The sequence below is a fragment of the Selaginella moellendorffii genome, unplaced genomic scaffold (genome assembly GCF_000143415.4).
Source record: "Selaginella moellendorffii unplaced genomic scaffold, v1.0 SELMOscaffold_146, whole genome shotgun sequence".
Classification (NCBI taxonomy): Eukaryota; Viridiplantae; Streptophyta; class Lycopodiopsida; order Selaginellales; family Selaginellaceae; genus Selaginella; species Selaginella moellendorffii.
In genome coordinates, this window is record NW_003314407.1 from 155974 (window position 1) to 179437 (window position 23464).

General features: G+C 52.9%; 7 protein-coding genes across 8 annotated transcripts; 2 read left to right on the plus strand and 5 right to left on the minus strand.

Moving 5' to 3' along the window:
- Positions 1 to 2613: 2613 nt before the first annotated feature.
- On the minus strand, positions 2614 to 4691 carry LOC9652122 (UDP-glycosyltransferase 13). Its single transcript, XM_002992959.2, has one exon. The coding sequence runs from the start codon at positions 4092 to 4094 to the stop codon at positions 2679 to 2681; it is 1416 nt and encodes a 471-aa protein (XP_002993005.2). The 5' UTR covers positions 4095 to 4691; the 3' UTR covers positions 2614 to 2678.
- Positions 4692 to 4790: 99 nt separating this feature from the next.
- LOC112343353 (pentatricopeptide repeat-containing protein At2g03380, mitochondrial-like) lies at positions 4791 to 6725 on the minus strand. Its single transcript, XM_024666657.1, has 2 exons — positions 5000 to 6725; positions 4791 to 4924 (listed from the first exon to the last, which is right to left on the minus strand). Exon 1 carries the CDS (start codon positions 6707 to 6709, stop codon positions 5030 to 5032), a length of 1680 nt encoding a protein of 559 aa, XP_024522425.1. The 5' UTR covers positions 6710 to 6725; the 3' UTR covers positions 4791 to 4924; positions 5000 to 5029.
- A 1069-nt stretch (positions 6726 to 7794) lies between these two features.
- LOC9652123 (filament-like plant protein 4) lies at positions 7795 to 11717 on the plus strand. 2 transcript variants are annotated; one of them, XM_024666650.1, is made up of 8 exons: positions 7795 to 7906; positions 7978 to 8212; positions 8273 to 8354; positions 8420 to 8566; positions 8636 to 8750; positions 8824 to 10765; positions 10859 to 10928; positions 11000 to 11717. In XM_024666650.1, the coding sequence occupies exons 4-8, from the start codon at positions 8477 to 8479 to the stop codon at positions 11420 to 11422; spliced, it is 2640 nt and encodes an 879-aa protein (XP_024522418.1). In that variant the 5' UTR covers positions 7795 to 7906; positions 7978 to 8212; positions 8273 to 8354; positions 8420 to 8476; the 3' UTR covers positions 11423 to 11717. The 2 variants fall into 2 exon arrangements, with proteins under 2 accessions (XP_024522418.1, XP_024522420.1); XM_024666652.1 differs by having other exon boundaries at positions 10865 to 10928.
- A 118-nt stretch (positions 11718 to 11835) lies between these two features.
- On the plus strand, positions 11836 to 14205 carry LOC9652096 (probable inactive receptor kinase At2g26730). Its single transcript, XM_024666655.1, has 2 exons — positions 11836 to 13330; positions 13408 to 14205. The coding sequence occupies exons 1-2, from the start codon at positions 11959 to 11961 to the stop codon at positions 14040 to 14042; spliced, it is 2007 nt and encodes a 668-aa protein (XP_024522423.1). The 5' UTR covers positions 11836 to 11958; the 3' UTR covers positions 14043 to 14205.
- Positions 14206 to 14699: 494 nt separating this feature from the next.
- LOC112343352 (pentatricopeptide repeat-containing protein At4g02750-like) lies at positions 14700 to 17465 on the minus strand. Its single transcript, XM_024666656.1, has 2 exons — positions 16984 to 17465; positions 14700 to 16931 (listed from the first exon to the last, which is right to left on the minus strand). The coding sequence occupies exon 2, from the start codon at positions 16726 to 16728 to the stop codon at positions 14818 to 14820; it is 1911 nt and encodes a 636-aa protein (XP_024522424.1). The 5' UTR covers positions 16729 to 16931; positions 16984 to 17465; the 3' UTR covers positions 14700 to 14817.
- Positions 17466 to 17467: 2 nt separating this feature from the next.
- LOC9652097 (pentatricopeptide repeat-containing protein At4g02750) lies at positions 17468 to 18793 on the minus strand. The gene has a single exon (XM_024666674.1). The coding sequence runs from the start codon at positions 18791 to 18793 to the stop codon at positions 17468 to 17470; it is 1326 nt and encodes a 441-aa protein (XP_024522442.1).
- A 677-nt stretch (positions 18794 to 19470) lies between these two features.
- LOC9652124 (subtilisin-like protease SBT5.3) lies at positions 19471 to 23279 on the minus strand. The gene is made up of 12 exons (XM_024666653.1): positions 22874 to 23279; positions 22726 to 22820; positions 22565 to 22662; positions 22331 to 22507; positions 22147 to 22258; positions 21527 to 22079; positions 21378 to 21475; positions 21083 to 21325; positions 20916 to 21030; positions 20658 to 20850; positions 19764 to 20601; positions 19471 to 19708 (listed from the first exon to the last, which is right to left on the minus strand). The coding sequence occupies exons 1-11, from the start codon at positions 23027 to 23029 to the stop codon at positions 19961 to 19963; spliced, it is 2481 nt and encodes an 826-aa protein (XP_024522421.1). The 5' UTR covers positions 23030 to 23279; the 3' UTR covers positions 19471 to 19708; positions 19764 to 19960.
- Between the last annotated feature and the right edge of the window lie 185 nt (positions 23280 to 23464).

Below are 23464 nucleotides of genomic sequence, written 5' to 3' on the forward strand. Positions count from 1 at the left end.
CCATCTCGGACTCCATCTCGGACTCCATCTCAGGTCCATCTCGGACTCCATTTCGGACTCCATTTCGGGTCCATCTCGGACTCCAATTCGGACTCCAACTCGGGTCCATCTCGGACTCCACTTCGGACTCCAACTCGGGTCCATCTCGGACTCCACTTCGGACTCCAACTCGGGTCCGTCTCGGACTCCACTTCGGACTCCAACTCGGGTCCTTCTCGGCCTCCCACGTGTCATGTGTTGGCCCTTTTGGGTCCCTTTTTGGAGCCTCGCCTTTTGCTCGCTTCGTGCTCGTTCCTCGAGCACTTCGTTGGGAGTTCCACTCCCGCTCTTGACTTTTCAAGTCGTAGCTTTTGGTCCAAACGTGTTACGCTCGTTTGGCTCTCGCTTCGGCCACTACCATGTGGCGCCCTTCCAGCTCCACTTTGGGGCCTAGGGATTTTGTGTCTCACAGATATGTGATTTATCTAAGGGGCTCTTTATTTAGTAGAAAGGACTATATCAGATGTTATGGAAAGTTGGACTATAAATTTATGAAGTTTGGCATGATATTCAGCAAGTTATCAAAACATTAAAACGTTAATAATATGAAGTTTGGCATGATATTCAGCAAGTTATCAAAACATTAAAACGTTAATAATCTTCCATCATTTCAATGATGTGAGGTCCAAGTATATGGCTACTATATTGTATATTAATATTAACATAGTGGGATTTTAGTATAAATTAGGGTTTTTGGGCTAATTGATATGCACATTTCTATATTGCATTTCCATATTCTATACACTTACACCTTTTAAAATATAATCTATTTAAAATCTAAATTAATGATCTTTTTTTATTGGATCAAGTCTTAGTTGGGAGAACCACCTTCTATGATCTTTCTACTGCGACAAGAGCTATGCAATCCCAATGCAGGCAACACTCTTGGTCATGTCACCTTTAGGATTTATCATGCACCACCCCCACTGCAAGCACTGGATGTCGCTACATTCAGCAATTCAATTTGGGGCTTCTTGCACACATCACAATTTTTCCTGTTGTGAAGGGCATTAGGGACCTAATGAGCACTTTTCAAACTAAAAAAATGAGACTAAATGGTTCATTGTCATTGTCAATCCTCCTCTCTCACAGGTGTTTTGATTTATAACATGCCTTTTTATTGAGGTGAGGAGGTTTGACAGAATGCAATAAAACAATGTAGTGTGGGAATGGCAAAGAATCTCGTGCTCTGGAAGCCTTCTCATGGATGGAAAGCCACCTCCATCAAGGCTTGCTCAGTTCTAGTTGTGGGAAGATGATCTAGAGCTAGAGATTCAAATTTATCAAATCATTCGACCTATGCTTCAACTTGATAATGTGAAAGGGATAAATATATTAAAATCTTATTTACATCAAATGCACGGATTTCGAGAAAAAACCCGCTCTAGAAGCATTTTCTGGACAACATCAATAGCCTTCCTGTAATGCCCATTTTGGGCATTTGCTGTACTTCCAGTACGTGGCTAGAATCCATTGCGCCGTGGATCATCCTTCCCTCAGAAATGCTGCCAGCGCTAGAGCAAGCGTGTAGAACGATGCTGAGCGTAGATTCGTTTGGGCACACTCCATCGTGGTGCATTCTCCGGAAGAGCTGCAGTCGATGCAGCCACACTTCCCATACATGTCCACCAGGAGATTCCCAAGCACCAGCTCGCGATCCATGCCCGTTGTTGTGATTTTCTGGTGGAGTCTGCCAGGGATTGCGAGGCGGTGCAGTGCCGCACCAGTCGCGACCACGCAAATGCCTCTGCGAGATTTGGGGTGGTGGAGACGAAGGAGAAGAGCAAGTCCCATGGTACTTGTAGGGATAGAATTAACAATTTTGCGCTTGATGATTTCACTCCTGTCTTCCACCTTGCGGTCGCGCAATCACTTCCATCGCTATCAACTTCTCTGGATATTAAGCAACGTCTTGGGCAGTAGTTTCACACCGGCAACCCAACGCTTGTGGATCTTGCGCAAACACTCCATCGCCTGCTTCAGAGTCTCGCCCCCTCAGTGATAATGAGCTTCGAAGGATTGGAGCACTGCTCCCTGATACCACCATCGCTCATCGTAACGACGATTAAGACAGTAGAAGGTCCATGTTTTGGCTTTGTTTGCTTTCAACTGCGGGGGAGTTCGCAGTGAGTCCCCGGCCCGCAACTGGTGGAGAGGCCGTGAATGCAAGCAACACCACCCGACGTCTCTTAAATCAAGGGCTTGCGCTCAGAAGAAGAGCTCTTCGTCAAAAGAGGAGATCAAGCGACGGGAACAAGTACAAGGTTATAAAGATGTTCTCGCACACAATCTTTGTCTTCCTTTATTAACTCTGTTGGTCCAGATTTAATTGGGGGAATGTAGCAAAACCATTGCAACATCGGCTTTTTGGATCCAGCCACACCCACCCATCTATCAAATTCTCTATGGTTTCACAGCAATGCACGATCGCCACCCTTCTCGCAGAGCAAATGCAGGTGCCTGTATGGAAGCGATTCTGTCAAGCACTATGGGACTCGCTCTTCTTCTTCGTCCCCCCACCCAACGTGTGAGCGAAGCGATCCTTAAATTCAGCTTTCGCTTTGGACAGAGGTGTACATTTTTCTACGTGAAATTATTAGAGAGATTATTTAATGAAGAACATAGAAGAATTTGAAATTTTAACTAGGATGGCGCGAGTGGAGGACTTTGTGGACGAAGCCTTTGATCTTCCGAGGCGATTCTTTGAAAGCAGCGCGAGCGGTCTCTTTCACCTGGGCAGCCTTGCTCCTCACAAGCTCGCCCTCGTCAATCACAGCGCGAAAAGCTCGCTCGAAAGCAATCCTCGGGATTAAACCATCTTCACCATCTTTCGCTAGTCCCACTCCAATCCCCAAGTGCTCCACAATGATCCGTGCGTTCCCTCGCTGCTCTCCGTAAAACGGCATCGTGATAATCGGAACGCCCCGGCTTAAGCTCTCCATCGTCGAGTTCCATCCGCAGTGGGTCATAAAACCACCCACAGCCCTGTGCGACAGAACCAAGAGCTGTGGTGCCCATTTCTTCACCACCATTCCTGTCTTGTTCGTCGTCGCCCGTTCCAAAAATCCCTCCGGGAGAAACTCCTCGGCACCATTGTGCAGAACCCACAGAAATCTCTTCTCGCTTGCTTCCAATCCAAACGCAAGCTCTTCGATCTGTTCCCGGTTAGCGCGAGCGAAGCTTCCAAACGAGATGTACACGACGGACGCGGTGGGCTGCTCGTCCAGCCATGCCAAGCACTCGACTTTGTCACAGTGTTCACAAGCATCGTCGTCCGCGAAGTAGGGGTCTGGAAGCAAAGGCCCGATATCCACGAAAGGAACCTTGTTGGGATTTATCATCGCATTCTCGCTCAGAGCGATGCATGCCTCCTCCTCGATCGCAGCAAACGTGTTGCACATCACTCCAGCTGCCTCGTGAGCTCGAAGAGCATTTGTCACGTAGAAATACCGCATCACATCGGGGATTGTCTCTATGACTGGGCTGCTAACTTGGTCGCTCGAAAGTGGCGAGAGTCCAGCCGAATCTATCCCGGGTATTCGCACCAGCTCTTGAGCTCGCACAGGAAGCTTGTTTTCGTGTAGCATGCTCTTGAGATAGAAATGAAAGGCCAGTGCCATTCCCGGCGATGGGTAGAAGATAATCCTGGGAATGTTGAGCTCGTCCGCTACGTCTTGGGCCCAGGAAGCGAGCAAGTTGTCCGTAATGATGCAGCTTATCGGAGGATTGGCAGCACTGATGAGCTCCTTCAGTTCTACTCCATCTTCGGGATGGAATCTAAAGGACCAGAGAATGACCTGCATCGAGTCGTGCCCCGAGCTCGATTCCTGCTGCTCTTTGGGTGGGAAGTTTTTTTTGAGCGTCTGGAACTTGATGTGTGGGTTGCACGCTCGTGCTTTGGCCTCTCTCTTCACTTGCTCAAGCCTGAACTCGTGACAAACGTAGCTTACCTCGAAATCAAGGCCGGCTAGCCTGCTCGCGAGCACTAAAGCCGGGATCATATGCCCTTGAGCCGAGTAAGGAACGACCATCAAGTGAGGCACCTCCTCCCCCATTATTGATCGCTCTCCTTACCCCGGACTTCCTTCGCAACGATCATAAAGGCTTTGAAACAAATGGTGCCAAAGTGATCACTGTTGTTCCGGCAGAAACGAAGCAGCACCGCTCGCTCCAAATGTGGACACGAAGCACGCAGCATCGACAAACACGCTAAAACCAACCTGGCAGAAGACAAAGGAACGAGGCATAACAAACAAAACAAACTTACATACCATCGATAGATGGAACTCGAGAGGAACAGCTTGCGACCGCTGCTGTTAACTTGTGCCACCACCGCGGCACACTTGTGCAAGTTGTCCAGGCTCTGTGTCAACTAGTCAGCTGGATCCTCTCCCATCCACCTTGAGTCCTGCCTCATCTTCTAGATCTTCCAGCAGAGCCTTTTCGAGTTTGTCAGTGAGTATCTCGTCCGAGATAGCTCCACTTTCCAGTATACTCACAATCATCTCCACAACTTCCTCCTCCGACTCGTTGTCCGCTTTCTGGAGCCTGATCACCAAAGGAGATCGTGTCACGATTCCCTCTCCATCCGGCAAACTTAAGCCGGCAAGGGACTCGACTTCCCACTGGATATCACCAACAATAACGATGGTTGGCAGCTCGCTGCCTTCTTCCATGACGTCCATGGACCTCAGCTTGTCCACCGCGTCAAGCAAAGTGTTGAATGAAGCATGGATAGGACGCCGAAGCCATTCGAAAAGAACCTGTGGACCGCAAAGATTTGAAGATCATATATACAGAGTGAGTTGTCCATTGATCTTCAATCTTCGATCGCCAAAAGACCAAAAGCCAACAGTCACCAAAGGAGTGCGCGAATGCTCGCCACCTTCATTTTAAATCGAGCAGTAAAAATGAAAGAAAGAAGTAAGCACAATTTAGAAAGCAAAGTAAAACAACGAACCTTGGGTAGAGGTCAATCGACTCTTGCCGCTTAATCCACTTCTTCCCATGCACTCACAGCCTCGAAAAGCACACTCTTCACATGTTTCGCAGCTAGGCCACATCCAAAACACATGTTCGAAAAACCAACATAGTGAGCAGCACTATCGGAGTCCCACTCGAGAACGAGCCTTGCAACTTGCAGGCCCGTGTCGGCATCCCCATGAACTTGGCATGCTGCAAGTAGGATGCTGCTGGCAATCACACGAGACTCCCAAGACAGCAGCTCCTTGCTCAGTGCTTCGGCTTGCTCCAGCCATCCAAGCTTGGCGAATATGTCCACCATGCACACGACATGCTTTTCGGTGGGTTGTATCCCATAGTCGTGTTCCATCGAGCTGTAGAAGAGCAACGCTTCGTGTAGAAAACCAGATTGACTGCACGCCGAGAAAACACTGATAGACGTGATCGCGTTGGGCTTGAATCCTTGCTGCAGCATTCTTCTCAGGAGGTTTAAAGCTCGGATGCTGTCACTGCCTTGAGCATAAACTCCTACCATGGCGGACAAGGAAACTACGTCTAGACATTTCATGCGGCCAAAGATGATCTCGGCCTCGTCCACACAGCCAAGCTGTCCATACATTTTCACAAGAGCTGTAAACACCCTGTTGTTGGACGAGCTTTCGTCGAGGGCTGATGTGAGTCTGGCATGGATTTCTCGCCCCCAAACAAGTGCTCCTACGCTTCCACAAGCCTCCAGCACCGCAACATAAGTTACCTGGTCTGGCTCGAGCTCCATTTGCTGGAAGACATCCAGAGCCAGCATTGGCTCACCGTTTTGGACGTAAATAACGATCATCGTGGTCCAGGTAACCACGTCCCTGGAGGGCATTCGATCGAAAACCTCTCTTGCTTCGTTCAGACAGCCGCATTTGCCATACATGTTGATAAGTGCGTTGGCAACTGCAACGAGCTCCTCAAACTTGGATAGAGCAGCTAGCTCGTGAATCTCTTTCCCTTGGTCGATGTCTTCGGCCACTGCACAAGCATCAATGATCACAACAAACGCGCGGCTGTCGAGGAAAGCCCGCCCTAGCAGCATTTTCTGGACGACATCAACAGCCTTCCTGTAATGCCCGTTTTGGGCATATGCTGCAACCATAGCTGTCCATGACGCAGGATCTCTGTGCTGCATTTCCAAGAACACTCTTTCGGCGCTTCCAACATCGCCACCTTTTCCATAAAGAACGACAAGCGCATTTCCTACGTACTCGAAGAGTACGTGGCTAGGATCCATTGCGGCGTGAATTAATCTTCCGTCAGCAATGCTGCCAGCGCTGGAGCACGCGTGTAGAACGATGCTGAGGGTAAACTCGTTTGGGCGCACTCCATCGTGGTGCATTCTCCGGAAGAGCTGGATCGACTGGTGGTAATGCCCATTGCGGGCATATGCTGCGATCAAGATCGACCACGAGTAGACGTTCCTGCAGTGGATCCGCTGGAACACTTGTAGAGCGGAGTCGATGCAGCCACACTTCCCATACATGTCCACCAGGAGATTCCCAAGCACCGTCTCGCGATCCATGCCTGCAGCGGCGATCTGCTTATGGAGACGCTTGCCCTCCGCCAGGGATTGCGAGGCGGTGCAGCGCCGCACAAGCCGCGACCACGCAAATGCCTCCTCCGCTGGATGGGGTGGTGGAGACCGAGCCCCATGGTGCTTGTGTAGCATTCAGGGTATCTTGCGATGGATAGATCGAGGGGATTTGCATTGGGCGATCCAACAAATGTGGGCTTGATGATCTTCACTCCGGGCCACTCTTGCTTGCTAAACCGGTGTGATCATGCCACCGCCAAGGCGGCCAACCAGCTTAACACGCAGCTTCCCGGCCTCGTCAACTTGGCTGACAAGCTTGGACGAGTCCATGTCGCGGATGGGAACCCCACGCTTGTGGATGCACTCCATTGCCTTGAGAGTCTCGCCCTCCTCACTTACGATGAGCTTCGAAGGTTGCTCGACCTCGCTGACTACGTTCTCGTGTAGCAGTCCACCTCCGTGACAAGCTTGGCGAGAGCGTGACTGATAACTTGCCGCCCAGTCTAGCGTCGCTCGAACGGCGAACACCGCCTGGTAGCGTCTCCACCTTGCTCTCTCGCGTCCTCGAGATCCGGGAGCTCTGAGCAACACAAGGCAGTCACGGGCGATGGGATTCAAGTTCGAAGATCTCAGTCCAAGAGCCCTAAAAATGCAGGAACCTGCAAATGGAATACGCATCGAATGAGGGAGGCGCTCACGTCGCTCATCCAATGAGACGAGTCATGGGCGATTACCTTGAGGTGCGTGGAGTGGAGTTCTTGGATCAAAAACACATTTTGCTCTTTCTTGCAGAGCAAGAAATGGGAGCGAGGTCTTGTTTTACATTCTTCCACCCAGGAGCAGCATTGGAGGGGCATTGGTTTGGAGCACAAGATCTTGAGGACTCCATCCCCAAGCAGCTGGAGATTTGGCAGAGGCAAGGAAGGGGGCCTTGCCTTGAATGCTCTCTGTGGTGTTGTGGGGCCTTGCTTGGAAGAGCGAGTCTTGTCGACACTGGCGCGTTGCTGCCGCTGCCAACCAATTCCTCCACGATGGATGACATGAATGAATGAGGAGGGAGGACGGCAAAAGAATGGATTTTCACCGACGGTTGCAATGCAAAGAGCTGGATGGCCCACGAACGACACCACCATGCTACCTATCTATCTATCTTCTCTCTCCAACAAAGCGAGAGAGAGAGAGAGAGAGAGCAAGAGAGAGCGGAAGAAGAGATGGATCAAAGCTTTCCGACACTGACGCTCCAACAACGTGGGGCCGGCTGGGCTGGCGGGCCTCGGAACGGGATCGCGAAATGGTACCCAGGAAGGACAAGCTCCAACGTAGAAAATGGGGGTGAGCCATTGTTTTTGTGGAGGGACAGCGATGTTGCTACTAACTTTTCTCCCTTTCCTAATGTTGGACAGCTCAGTCGCGGTGTGACCCGAATGATCGACGCAAAGTTTCCAGCCTCCTCTTCGCCTTTCTTCCTTGTGGGGGCTGCCAGCTTCAGAGCAAAGCGCTGCACCAACAAAAGCACATCTCAGTGCGTGCTGATGCCAGGCACCTAACTCGCTGTTGCTCTTCTCGTCGCTCGAGGAGGAAGGAGCACGCACGCACGCACGGCGATGGATGCGCTGCGGCCCTAGGCGCAGCCATTTGGTGAGCCATTGCAGTCTGCCTGCTACTCATTCTCACTCTCTTCAAATGATTCTTTCGCAGCGCTTGCAACGTGATGCCAGGCCAACTGATCGTCCACAATTGTGGGATGGCAAGGAACGAGCACTCGCGTGGCTCAGCTCCAGTTGAGTGAGAATTGGTCTTGCAAGGCTTTTGTTCATCCCTGGCTCTTGCGTGGTGTGTAAACAGGGATAGTCGCACTCGGGCTGCTCGACTTGCTTGCTTGCTTGCTACTGATCGAGGAAGATGGCATGGACGTGGAAGAAACGGTACTCGGATAGAAATGGAGACGCGGTGATCAGCAGCACCTCGCACCTCCCACCGAGTCCAAATAATGTGAGTCATCACGAGCGAGCAAAAGGACACTCTTTTTTTCTCAATTCTCTTGCGCACTCTCTTGCACAGGGTGATCATGCGAGGATCTCCGAGGCATGGACGCAAGCACCATCGGAGTTGGCTCTCAAGGTGAAGGAGGCCGAAGTGAAGCAGCATGCTAAAGTCGCCGAAGAAGCTGTCGCAGGTAGCGTCTTCTTTATGTCCATCTTTGGCGAATTCTTTCTGAAAATTCCATCTTTATTTCGATTTCAATGCAGGATGGGAGAAGGCGGAGGCCGAGACGGAGTCCATGAGAAGGCAGCTGGAGCTCGTCCAGAAAGAAAAAGCCGCACAGCAGGAGCGTCTCTCGCACTTAGATGCAGCGCTCAAGGACTGCACGCGCCAAGTGCGACTTGTCAGAGAAGATCAAGAGCAAAAACGACAAGAGCTGCTGCACAAGAAAAACAAGGAGGTGGACAAAATCCGAGCCGAGTATGAGGCCAAGTTGGCAGACGTTGGGCGACAGCTGCTAGAGGCGGGGGCAGAGAACAAGGTGATGGCGATGACGCTCCAGGAGCATGCTAGAACAATCGGGGAGGTGACAGATGCCAAGTCCCGAGCCGAGGCGGAGATCAAACTGCTGCAGCACCGCATGGAGTCGGTTGAGAAGGAGAAGGGAGCGCTCAAGTACGAGGTGCATGTCCTCAACAAGCAGATACAGATACGAAACGAGGAGCGAGACTACAGCAAGCGAGACATCGAAGCTCTCAACAGGCAGCACGCGGAGGACACAAAGGTGATGAACAAACTGGAGGCCGAGTGCCAGAAGTTGCGGATTCTGGTCAGGAGGAAGCTCCCTGGTCCCAATGCTCTAGCGCAGATGAAGATGGAGGTGGAGAGCCTAGACGGGGGTGGCGAAAGCAAGAGAAGGGGTACTAGGAGCTCCACAGAAACTAAGCTGCATCAGAATGGTAGCCGGGAGATCGAGCTGCTTCTTGAGAGGTTGCTGTCCATGGAGGAGGAGACGAAGATGCTCAAGGAGGCACTGGCTCAGCGGAATGGCGAGCTTCACTCCTCTCGGCTTATATGCGCCAAGACGGCAACCAAACTGTCAGCCATGGAAGCGTACTTCGACAGCGTTTCACGAACGCATGGACTGTCCAAGCCGAAAGTCAATGGCATCGACGCGGACTGCTCGCCTAGTGTGGTAACGGTCTCGGAGAACGGCACTGCGGACGATGAAGTTAGTCGTGCGGATGCTTGGGCTTCTGCACTGATTGCGGAATTGTCACAGTTCAGGAAGGACAAACCATCACCAAACAGCATGACGAGCGAAGCCATCAGCTCTCCATCAACCTTTGGCGGCATCATGGATGACTTCACGGACATGGAGAAACTGGCATCCGAGTTAACGAGCGAGAAAGCTTCTCTTGCCATCGGGGATGATGAAGTAACAATCAGGGAAGTCCCCGCGGCAAGGAAGCTGGAACAGGATTTCGAGAAGGCAGAAGGAGCGCTCAAGCCACAGGTTATTCAAGACGGTGGAGTGACGGAGCTCCAACTCTCGATAAGCAAGGTGGTGGAATCTCTTGCGGGGTCCCTCGGTCTTCTATCGCCTGGGGATAATGCGGAAATGATCATAGATGGTGGACTGGAAGCCAGGCTCCAGAAAATGAGTCCACAGCCGAGTGTGGAACCGGCACCATCGTTGCAAGAGTTTGTCAGCGAGCTCCTTGGAGCGTTGGAGATTATATCGTCCGCAGTTAGCAGCAAGAAGCACAGGTCCAGTGCGGTTGAAGTCCTCGACTGCGAGACCCAGACGTGCAATGGCGATGACAAGCTGGAGCTTGAACTGGTCCGCATTGAGAAGAATGCTCTCGAGAGCCACATGAAGTCCGAGCTTAGTCGCCTGACAGCTATGGAAGGCGAGGTGCTCCAGCTGAGAAGCGACAAGGTCCAGCTGCAGCAGGGCCTAGATGCGGGGAATCAAGAGCTTGAAGCATCCAAAGCTCAGCTCCAGGAGGCACAGCATCTCATTCAGGAGCTACAAACAAAGCTCTCTCTTTCAGTACCGGACGGGACCAAGGAGGAGGCCATGGTTGTCACTGAAGTGGAATCTCAGGTTCGATCCAGCGGTTCATTAATGCAAGATGCGGTGTCACGGCTAGAGAAGGAGCTCGAAGAAGAATACAAGCACCATGAAGAAGACAAAGCAAGGAGGTGAGTTTCTTTCTCTCTCTCTTTTTTTTCTATCTTTCTCTTTTGATACGACAAAGGTGTGTCAGTACGATTCGGGAAACTGATGGTTTGCAGTTGCAGGAAAGAGCAGCAGGAGAGTGCGGTGCAAGCGGAGGAAGCCGAGGACGACAGGCGGACACGAAAGGTTCGTTCCTATGAATATTTTAACAGGATTGTCAAATCGAGAAACGCCCGTGCCTGGCTTTCGTGCTGCAGGGGGAAGAGATCGCCGAGGCCGAAGCGAAGCTAGCCGAGTGCCAGAAAACCATCCTCGCTCTTGGCAAGCAACTCAAAGTCCTGTCGTCGTCACCCCGCCGGGAGGCGAACACGAACACGAGCACGAACGCTGACTCCATAGTTGGGTCGTCGAGGGCCAACTCGATGCTCTCAGTCTTGCGAAACTTCTCGGAGAGCGACCCCGAGGAGGAAATGGTCTCTCGCGACGTGACCATTGCAACACCAGTGAACGAGTCCTACATTCCGACGCTACGCCAGGATCATGACGAGGAACAGGACGCTGGCTTCCCACCTTCGAGCCCGCTGATGATGCAGCGAGGGGGTGCCGGCTCGAGCTCCCCGGCCACGAAAGCCAGACGATCGAGCTTCTCGCGGTTTTTCAGAGCCAAGAACAGTGCGTGACTTGGAGTGGAGTGGAGTGGAGTGGAGTGGATGGACGAAGAACAGAAACAAAGTTGGCCGGGGCAGTCTAGAACGGGGTGTACAGTGTGGATGGCGATGGAGTTTTGGAGATTTTTGGCATGGCTTGGCTTGCACTGCTCGTCCAGGTAGCAAGCAACGAGAAAAAAGCGAATCATCAAGCGCACTCTCGCTGGCGGGGGGGTGAGAGGAGCAACTTTGCTTGAGCTTTGGGACAAGTGAAGCTTACTACTTCTTCGCTCCTTGCTCTTTGTTATACGCAACTCACTCTTTTCTCCCTCCCTTCCTTGTGGGCTGCCAAGTGTGGCGCGTTTAAGGCAATGCCGGTGAGGGGGACGGGCGAGGGCTGTAGATGGTTGACCGGGCGGCCGGCGACCGTTGACCAGCCCAACGCGCATTCCACTACTTGTGGGCGCAACGCAAGCACACCGGGTCTCGCGGCTATGGATACCTGGATGGGATCGATTTGACTGGGTAAAGGAGGAATCCAACAGTGGAGGGAGAGGTATAGCTATGCAATGAGGAAGAAAAAGGAGGAGGTGGAAGTGGTGGTGGTCTTGCTGCTGGTGGCGGCGGTGGTGGCGAGCCTAGGAGATTTATCCCAGGACAGAGATGCGCTGCTAGATTTTTACAATGCAGTTGGGAGCGCGAGCAGCAACCGGCGGCTGGGCTGGAACAGGAGCGCTGGCGCGGGTCCCTGCGATTGGCGCGGGATCGAGTGCTCCTCCACTGGAATCACCAGGATTCGACTGCCCGGGGTGGGTCTCGCTGGAAGCGTCCCTCCCGGGAGCCTCTCCTCGCTGACGAGCTTGCGGGTTCTCAGCCTCCGCTCCAACCGGCTGGGCGGTCCCTTCCCGGATCTCCGCAACTGTTCCCAGCTCCGCGCGCTCTATCTCCAGGACAATCGCTTCTCCGGCCGGCTCCCCCCGGATTTCAGCCTGTGGCCGCAGCTCCTCCACATCAATCTCGCCTACAACGCGCTCAATGGCAGCATTCCCACCTCCATCGACAACCTCACTCGCCTCACCACGCTCAACCTCGAGAACAACACGCTGTCCGGGGGCCTGGCGCCGGAGCTCTCCCTCCCCAGGCTGGTGAGATTCAGCGTCGCCAACAACAATCTCTCCGGCCCAGTGCCACGGAGCCTCCAGGGATTCTCCTCGGCCGCCTTCGATGGCAACGTTCTCATCTGCGGCCCTCCACTCACCAACAATCCCTGCCCCATCACCGCTGCCCCTCCGGCCATCGCCCCGGCCATCCCGCCCCCGGGAAGAAGAAGACGCTCCAGAGGCCTCAGCTCGGGCGCCATCGCTGGAATTGTGCTGGGAAGCATCGCTGCGGCCGTGGTCGCCGCCCTCCTCTGCTGCTTGCTCGTCGCGAGATCCCGTCGGCAAAGACGAGCCACTGGAGGAGGAAACAGGCATGTGACAGTGAGAGCTCGAGCTCAACCCAGCTTCAAGCCCAGCGCCGGGACGGTGGCGGCTGGCGGATCAGGACGAGATCACGCGGGCGATTCCACGTCCAAGGAGGAGGATCTGTCCAGCTCCCTCCAGGGCGATCAGCTGGTGGGCAGCAAGCTCGTGTTCTTGGACCCGGCCAGGAGGGGCTCGTTTGATCTCGAGGACTTGCTGCGAGCGTCGGCCGAGGTTCTTGGCAAGGGCAGCATTGGAACCACGTACAAGGCAGTGCTCGAGGATGGCAGCATTGTGGCGGTGAAGAGGCTCAAGGACGTGACCGCGCCTCCCTCGCAGTTCGAGCACAACATGCAACTCATTGGAGGTCTCCGCCACCGGAATGTGGTGCCGCTCCGAGCTTACTACCACTCCAAGGACGAGAAGCTGCTCGTCTCGGACTACATGCCGCGAGGGAGCTGCTCGGCTCTCCTCCACGGTAAGTTCTCTTAAGTTCTTCCAAAGTTCTTCCAAGAGAAAAGGTGGTGAGCAAGCTACAAAATGGGATCTTTGCAGGGAACAGAGGAGCTGGGAGGAGTCCCCTGGATTGGCCATCGCGTCTCCGGATCGCCGACGGCGCTGCGAAGGGTCTGGCATACATCCACGAGCAAAACGGCGGCACGTTCGTTCATGGCAGCATCAAATCGTCCAATGTGCTGCTGGCCAAGGACTTCGAGGCGTGTGTGTCGGACGCCGGGCTCGCGCATCTCCTCACCACCAACGCCGCCGCCACCTCGTCGCGGATGCTCGGCTACCGGGCGCCCGAGGTGCTGGAGACGCGCAAGGTGACGCAAAAGTCGGACGTTTACAGCTATGGAGTGCTGCTGCTGGAGCTGCTGACTGGGCGAGCCCCGACGCAGGCGTCGCTTACCGACGAGGGGATTGATCTGCCGCGATGGGTCCAGTCGGTGGTGCGCGAGGAGTGGACGGCCGAGGTGTTTGATCTGGAGCTCATGCGCTACCACAACATCGAGGAGGACCTGGTGCAAATGCTGCAGCTAGCTTTGAGTTGTACGTCGGTGGCGCCGGAGCAGCGGCCCAGCATGAGGCAAGTGATGGAGACGATCGAGCAGCTGAGGCGTGCCAGCAGTAGCGATGGTGGTGGTGGTGGCGGTGGTAGTGGTAGTGGCACTGGCGAGGACACATCCTGATTCATTCCTTAGGCCTGATCGAACTCCATTGTTTTGTTCCTTTACTCGGGGTGTTGCATAAGATCTTTCGATCATTGTTGTCATCAATCGCCATCATCCATGTAGAACACCTGGGATTGGATTGTTTACATTGGATTTTGAAAAAACCTGTCTCCATTTGATCTTTTTGTTCAAGTACCAACAAATATAAAGCTTGTTTTAAAAAATTGAAGTGTAGACTTTCACAAGTTTTAATAAACTTTGGAAAGCTTAATAGATTTCAAATTATATCTTACTAATCTTGTGATGATCAACTAAATCTTCTAACTGGAAGGAACTTCAAATTGCAGTTCTGGTTTCCCTTTCTTTTTGTTTCGTTGATTTTGTCTTTGATCAGGTTAATTTGTTTTTCTTCTTTTGTTCTAAGTTTATAAACTTCCTTACTCTTCCCGTGGATTTGACACTGTACTGTCCATGAAATAGAATCTTTGCCATTGCATTGAATTAAATAGGATTTTAGCATATTCAAGATGCTGATATAGACCTATAACACTATAGAGCTTGAAATGATTTTGTTTCATATAACAATTTTTTATTTAATAAAATGTTGATCTATGAAGTTCTGCTGCAAAAAATGCCCAAGCTTTTCCTACTAAGACTCATGAGATCCCCCAGGTATATCAGACCTTTCTACCAATGTTCTTTTAGATAATTTGGAATTAAGATCTAAGGTGCTAGTTGCAAGTTGCAAATTCAAAATGAGGAAGAGAACCGCATCTATACGTGGTTACCTTCATTAAGCTGCATAGAGGTTTGCCAGTGACACATAGCTCGCAGCACTCTTGGGCGCCATCTCACAGGCAAGCTTAGCAGCACCGGCGCCGTGCCTGACGCTACGATGGAGTCCACAAGCTCCAGCCAAGCTTCCCCACGACACTCCATCCCCTTGAAAAGGCATGCACCCCGCAAGCTCGGACGCATTCTCGAGTTGCCCCACTTTCCCAAACACGTCGATGAAGATGCAGTAGTGCTCGATGCAAGGCTTCAATCCATGGTCGGCCATGGCAGCCAAGTAGGAGCGTGCCTCTCTCAGCAATCCCTTGTGAGCGCAGGCATTGAGAATTATCAGAAACGATACGTCGTTTGGCAACACGGACTCCAACCCCATGCTGTGAAGCAGCTCAAACGCATCGCTGTAGTGCCCAAACTGAGCATATGCTGCAAGCATTGTGTTGTAGGATACAGTGTCTCTCCCTGGCAGCGTCAAGAACATGAGTTTCGCCGCAGGAACATTTCCTGCCTGGGCATCTGCGGCGAGAGTTACGTTCCAAGTTGTAGCATCGCGCTCGGGAGACTTGTAGAAGAGATCCTTGGCGTAATCAGCGTATCCGTTTTGGACATAAACCGTAACCATGGCGTTCCACGAAACAACGTTCTTGACAGGAAGTAAATCAAACAGAACTCTGGCAGCCTCAACGTTTCTCTTTTGTCCATAGCCAGCCACCAGAGCGTTCCAGGAGACAACATTCTGTTCAGGCATTTTGCTCCACAGCTCTTTCGCTTGCTCCATGCGCCCACACTGGGCATACGCGGCAACCATAGCGTTTACAGTCACGATGTTCCACTCGCTCATTCTTCGGAAGAGACGCTCAGCCTTTTCAATCAGTCCTTGTTCGGCAAAAGTAACAATCACTATGTTGCAAGACACAACATCTGGCTCTGGAAGCGCATCAAACAATCGCTCGACGAGATCGATGCTACCACTGTGGATGGCCGCTGCCAGGAGTGTGTTCCACGACACCATGTCGTGGCAAGGCATTCGATCAAACATTTCCTTGGCACCCTCGTACTCCCCGTTCTGCGCGTGCGCCTGGACGATGCTATTCCATGATGCCATGCTCCGCTCCTTGAGACTGTCAAACATGGCAGCCGCGCGCGCAAGGCATCCAGCGTCGGCATAGAGCGCAACCATCGCATTGCACGCCACCGCGTCCCACTCCGGCATCCGGGCGAAGAAGATGGTCTCGGCCCCGGCCACATTCCCATTCTGGGCAAATGCTACAAGCAAGGATGTCCACGTCAAGAGATTGGGTTCCGGCATCCTCCGGAACAAGCGGTTGGCCTCTTCCACACACCCGTCGTTGGCATACGCTTGGATCATCGTGTTCCACGACACACAATCCCTCTCGGGCATTCTCTCGAAATATTCTTTTGCTTGATCCAAATGCCCGCAATGGGCAAATGCTTGGATCATTGCGTTCCAGGTGACAAGATCCCGGACGTGGTAGCTACCAAATGCCGCAAGCGCTTGCTCGATCATGCCCTGCTGCCCGTATGCCGTGATCATCGCGTTGGAGGCGACGAGATCGCGCTTGGAGGGCGGCGTGGAGTCGAAGAGCGACTTCGCTGTGTCCAGGCATGCATTGTGGAGGCACGCGGTGATGATGAGATTCCAGGAGAAGGAATTGGGGGATTGGATGCGGTGGAATGCGGCGAGCGCGTCGCCCACGCTGCCGCAGCGGCCATACATGTGGATGAGGAGATTGGCGAGGTATCTGCTGCTGCGGTGGGGGCTGTGGACGATCTCGGCGTGGAGGAAATGGGCCTGTGACAGATCCCTGCACGATCGAACACGCCGAGCAATCGCGTCTTCTTCTCGAATCCTCCATTGCTCTTCCAAAGCTGACAGTAACCTTGCTGTAGTCATACAAGATACATAACAAAAAACTATCTATCATCTGTGGACAAAAACATTGCCTCTGTTTGGATTGACCATCGAGCGAGCGAGCGAGCGATGGGGAGCTTTCACGCCAAGAATCCAAGCTTCTCTCCGTTCTTCTTCGCGATTCTTATCAAGCCTTGCCGGACCTTGTTGTCTGCGCCCACGGACTTGCAAAACTCGGTAATCACCTGGAAACGAAGAATGTGGATTCATCCAAAGCAAGCTATAGACCGACAGTACCTGGGAGTGAAGAGCAATTCCTTTTCCACGCAGCTGGTTGAATTGCTTCGCTCCCAAAACACTGCGCGCCACCACCACCAGCGGAGCAAAGATTCCCGAGCTTCCTTCCTTGCTGCCAGCCACCACCACCAGCGATGATCGTCTTTGTCTTTGCCTTGCGGAGGAAGAGCTCAAGTTCTTGGTCTCCAACTCAAGCCCAGCCAAAGGCCTGCTTGAGATCGATCCAGCGATAAACGCCATTGAACTGTTGCGCCAAGATCTGGGAGAAGCTCTCACTCCGAGACGACCATGATCACCATTGCCTGGCAGCAGTCTCCTCCAAGTTCCTCTTTCCTCTTTCCTCTTTTGCTCTTTCGCCAGAACGTTCTCCCTTTGGCATCCGACTCGCGTCCAACGTGTCGTCACCATAGCCAGGAGATGACCAGATGAGGAATGAATGGGCGGATGCCTGTTCCCAGCTTAGCTTAGCCCACCACCTTTCTCATCAGTGTGTAACACCGTGTGTTGTGAGTGTTAAGCACACGCTCTCGCTCAGCCCGTTTGCCAGCACCAAGTAAGCTCCAACATCTCCGGGACTGACGCTCCACACTTTCTGTGCCGCCGACTTTGCTCCTCCAACGTCGCAATGGATGTAGCATCCCCCCAGCAAAGCTCCCCAGCTTGCAGCATCTCCGCGCAGAGGCATGCTTTCCGCGAGCTCCACTGCTCTCTCCACTAGTCCCGCACGCCCGAGAATGTCGATCATGCTCGAGTAGTGATCCATCACTGGCGTCAAGCCATGGTCGCTGCTCATCGCCACGAAGTAGTGACAGAATTGCTGGAGCAGGCCCTGGTGCGAGCAAGCCGTCAGGAGGATGACGAAGGTGGCAGCGTCCGGAGCAACACCGTCGACTTGCATCGCTCGGAAGACTAGGATCGCGTCGTTGGCATGGCCCGACTTGGCGTAAGCAGCCACCATGGAGTTCCAGGCGGCTGTATCGGTTGCCACACCACGATCCTGCTGCTTCATCCGCTCGAAAACCTGTCTAGCAGCTTGGAGATGGCCGTGATGAGCATACACCGAGATCATGGACGCCCATGCCGTGGCGTTCCTCTCGGGCATGCTCTCGAACACAAGCGCAGCTCCTGCCACGTCTCCATTGTCCGCGGTCACGGCCAACGCCGCATTCCAGGACGCAGCATCCCAGCTTGGCATTCTCCAGAAAAACTTCTTCGCTTCTCCAGTATCACTATTTGTTTCTAAAGGCGCCATGGCAGCCACCATCGTGTTCCAGGAGACCACACTTCGCTGAGGCATGCTCTCAAAGCACGCCTTAGCCTCGAGAACTTCTCGGCCGTGAGCATGCGCCGAGACCACTGCATTCCATGATACAACGTCGTGCTTGGGCATTCTGTTGAAAGTGCTCTTGGCACCAGCAAAGTCTCCGAGCTGGAAGTTCGCAGCAACCATCGTGTTCCAGGAGACAACGTTTCTCTCCGGCATCCTCGTGAAGATATCCTTGGCAGGACCAAGGTGACCCTGGTCGACACAGGCCTGGATCATGGTAGTCCAAGTCACAACGTTGAGCTGCGGCATCCTGTCAAGAACTTGGTGAGCCATGGTGGTGATGCTACCGACGAAGGCGTGAAGAAGAGCCGTCCACGATACCACGTCCCTGTGCGGCATCGTGTCGAACAGCGACTTTGCGAGATCCACATGCCCACACTGGGCATACGCGGAGACCATCGTGTTCCACGAGCAGATGCTGGGCTTGCATATCCCCTCGAACACAATCTGAGCGTCACGGATGCTCCCGCAGCTGCTATACATTTTCACCAGCAGATTCGCAAGGTACCTGCTACTTCCAAATCTACTGCTCTTGATCTGTGCGTGAATCCACCTCCCCCTGGCGATGTTCTTCGACTCTCCGCATTGTTTCACAATGCCTGCGTAGAAGTCTTCGCTCTTTTCTTCTGGATGAGAAGGGCTACTAGACATCCCAGCAGATTTCATCGCAAGCCTTCAGCACCATCTCTGTGATCGACGACGATGGCAAAGACGCATCAAGGAGTTCATCAGTCCAAATGAACCACGGAGTTCGTAAGCCATCCACCTTGACACCAAATCTTTCCAGGAGCTCTTGGACAGCAGGCCACTTCGTCTCCACTTCCCTCCTCATTACCGGAGCTCCAGTCACCAAAACTTTCGTGTGTAGCTCTTGCAAATCCTCCTCGCTGAGAAAGAATGCCACATTCTCTCCCACTCCAGCAGCTTCTAGATCGATCACTCCACATCTCCTCACGCCCTGGTGTTCCACTTGCTGCCACTGGAGAGTAGCATCCTCTTGGCTCACACCACTTTCGATTGCGGCCTTGGAAAACACGTCACTGCGCAACGATGCCCCTCGATCGGTCGTGACGAAGGCAGAATAAGAAGCGGCTGCCAAGGGAATGGACTGGAGTGCCATCCCAGTAGCTTTACTGGCACAAGAATCCTTCCCTTTGAGATCCACCAAGAAATTCCCTGCTCCATTCACACAAGTCCCTTGCAAGAAACTACCGATGGATCCCAATCGCCTGAGAGTTTCCAGCTGACAATCCTTGAGAAGAGTCCACCGCCCTACATTGTCATGCTGTTCTTGGTGCTGGCATCTGGCATGCATCGTGTGATGCTTGGCGAGCATCGCGTGTAACAATTCCCTGCCGCTAGCATTGCTACTGCTGGAATCCTGCTGCTGCAAGAGAACTAGCGCCTCCTTCTTGGGATCGAAGCAAATGCGGAGGGGAGTGATCTCTCTCACCTCATGCTTGTCGCCAACGCTGTCGATCCCTTTGGTGCGCCATTCGTAGCGAATCCGGCAGGAGAGAGGATTGATCGTAGGAATCCTGCTGCCACCACCGGCGATCGTGCGCCAGAATCGCTTCATTCTCTCTAGAGCTTGCCAAGAACCCTAGCTCGTTCTCTTTGTATTGAAAGAATGTGTATGTGTGTTGTGTGCTATGTTTTGACCGCTAAAGGGCTTCTAACTCGTTGCCTTCCATTGGACCACGTCAACCAGCCAAACACAAAACGCCCATTCGTGTGGTCAACAGAGGTCAACTCTACGTTGAACGCTCGTCTCTCCATGTAGGAGCTGAATCTCAGCTCGTCCGGTACCACTCTCACGCGTATCCCTGGCGGCGCCACCACGCTCGCCTTGAACACTGTAGGTGTGGTAACGGCGGTAGAGGCGGAGTAGTCGGAGTTCTTCCTCGCCGGAGAGGCTCCAACGTAGGTGACACTTCTGGAAACAATGACCGTGGCGGCGGTGGTTTTGTTCTGGGACGCGGCGGTGGCGGCGACGCCTCCGCCCAGCCGGGAGACGACGATGGCTGGATAGTTGAGGTTTGAGATGGGGCGGCGAGCGGACTGGGACGATGGACAGATGCTCTTGTCGCCCGTTACCTTTTGGAGGAGTTTGGTGTCATAGCCGGAGCTACAAAGGTAAGCCATGAACTCGCCGGGGCCAGCGTCGTAGACAAGGCCCGGATTGGCAGCTCTGCGGGGATTTACGTGACCGCTTCCATAGTCGAAAGCGTTGGCCACCTTTCCGTGAGGCAGTGTGAGGATTGGCGATCGAGTGTTGTCTTCCGTGAGAGCTAGAACAGGCAAAGTTCACAGATGAATCAAGCTCTTCCTGAAAGTTTGGAACTACCTGTTGTCATGATGGCCGACTTGAGAGCTGCTGGGCTCCAGGATGGATGCGCGGCTTTGAGCAGCGCAACCACGCCAGCGACGTGAGGACAAGCCATGGAAGTTCCGGAGATGATGTTAAACTTTCCTGGCATTCGCTTGCTTCCGGGAGACCATGCCGCGAGGATGTTTAATCCGGGAGCAGCAATATCGGGCTGCCACCATCGATCGAAAGTTGGAGTTAGCTCCTCGGAGAACCATTGCGAACCATTACATATACCTTGAGCACGTCAGGGGTGACCGAGTTGGGACCCCGAGATGAGAAGCTCGCGATCTGTGGAGCGGGTCTGGATCCCAGTACTGTTGCAGTGGGATTGATTCGTGCTACGGGTGTCCTGTTTCCAAGGAAAAGTTTATAAGAACCTGGAGATCAAAGAAAAGCTTAACTTTGTGGAGTTGATGTATGAGAGGATTGCTGCTCCATCTTTCGGGCCAAGGAGCGTTGCTGGGAGAGCAAACGGGACTGCAAGGCCGGAGTCGGCTTGATCGATAAGGATCATCCCCTTGCCACCCGCCGAAAGCACAAGGTCGCTCTTGCCAACCTTTGTGTCGAGGGAGTCTTGAGGATGCATGCAAACGACGATGCTGTTCTTCACCTTAGATGGATCCAGCGAGCCACTGGCGCAATCCCTGCAAGCCAAGAGATTATATAACTTGAGAAAAAGTTGGTTTTTCCTCAAACCTTGCTTGAGCTTTGGTTGAGTTCTTCCTGTTGGCGCTTGAAGCAAGGATGAGTGGAGCAAAGGAGCCTCCCATGCGTGAAGTTGCAAGAGAAGCACCCTGAAAAACAACATCGTCTCAGGCATAAAGATGATACTCGAACAAACGAACCTTAAACACGGTTTTGTTGCCAAGCACAACCTCGGAAACGAACTCCCGATCCATAGAACTCGCAGCCACCGTGATGATCCAAGGAGCAATGTTGGTAGCACTTCCAGTGTTGGTGTCTCCATTGTTTCCAGCTGAACAAGTCACCACAATTCCCTTTTGAAGCGCATGGAACGAGCCGATGGAGATGGCATCCTTGAAGAAATCCGTCTGTGGAGGATCCGGCCCCAGCGAGAGCGTCATAACATCAACGCCATCCTTGATCGCATCATCAAATGCGGCCAAGATATCGGCATCGAAGCAGCCACTCGACCAGCAAACTTTGTAGACGGCGAGCCGAGCTCGAGGAGCTCCACCAACAGCGCTGCCTTTGCCGAGTCCAAAGAAACTTGCGTCGGTAACGTATCTTCCAGCGACGGTAGAGGCCGTGTGAGTTCCATGCCCGCTCGCATCTCGCGGAGAGATATAGTCGAGGCCACCATCTTTTGCTGACGCTAATGGACCTCCCATCTCAGACGCCAGGCCTCGCAAGTAGTATCTCGCTCCCACAAGCTTTCTACGAGCCAAGTAAAGTGATCACAGGTGATCCCACGAAGAACACTTCGATCTGATCAATCTCTCACCTGTTACAGTGTGAAGCATTGAACAGCTCGCCAGCTTCACACTCGCCTTTCCAGCGTGATGGAACCGGAGGCATCAGACTGTCGCTAAAGCTCGAAGACTCTGGCCAGATTCCTGCGTCAAATCGAGCGGGTGGCCGAGGTTGTAAGAAGATCGCAAAGCAAGGAAGAAAGCTTTTGAGCTTACCAGTGTCAAGAACACCGACAATGACATTGGATTGCTGCTTGGAGCTGTGAGGAAGGCTCCTGGCTTCGTGGGTGGGATTGAGGCCTTGCGATTGTTGCAAGCCCAGAAACTCCCACGAGTGTGTCGTGTGAAGCTGCCGCGGCATGCTGGGAAACACCACCACAACGCCATCCTTTTCTGATCGATCGCAGCGTAAGATAACATGAGCTAGAGAAAGATGTTATCGTCACGTACTTGACAGATCGAAGGCCTGTTCTTGAGACAGCCTTGCTGAGAAGCCTCTAAACCCGTGCTTGTAGCTGTACACCATGGACTCCTTGGCTTGATCATAGCTGAAAAAACAGGAACCGTGTATAGTGTGAGATTGGCAGGAAAGAAGAGAGAAAATTGGTTACCCGTTTTGAAAAACGGATGACAAGACTTGATGGTTGTGATCGCAAGTCACCTGAGGATCGTCGTGAATTCTATGACCCATGTAGACAATGTACACCTGGAACAAGGAGGAGAAGTCACATTGGCAAATCCTCCAACAAAGAAGCCTACCTTGCGTCCATCTCCATCTCCAGAAGAAGAAGAAGAAGAAGAAGAAGAAGAAGAAGAAGGAAAAGAAGAAGCTCTCGCGGTGCCGGCATTGCAAGAAGAAAGCACCAGGAGTAGAAGAGAGAGTGCGACAAGCATCCTACTCCAAGAGGCTGCCATCGATCACAGACAATGCGATATGGGCGAGCGAGTTTTCTTGGAGAGAGAGAGAGAGAGAGAGAGAGGAAGAGGCTAGACTCTAGAGAGCTCGACCTAGCTGGCGATCCTGTACTGGCAAGCACCGCACAGAAAATCACACCACAGGAGAAGAGAGGGAAAAGAGAGATTTTTATAGGCACGCCGCACGCCTGTGGCAGTGGAGGCAGTGCGTCACTCACAGCTCCCTTGCCCTGCGACTATCTGCTTGGCGACACCGACACGAATAGGATGCTCGTGACCAAACGCCGTAGAACAAAGACTACTACACTATGGAAGAAAGAAAAGACCCAACGGAGCTTTGATTGAATGATTGAGAAGAAAAACCGCGGAATCTGGATGAATCATGGCTGCGACCAGTGCTTCTCCTGGCTTGCTTACTCAAGAAAAGGAGGGATT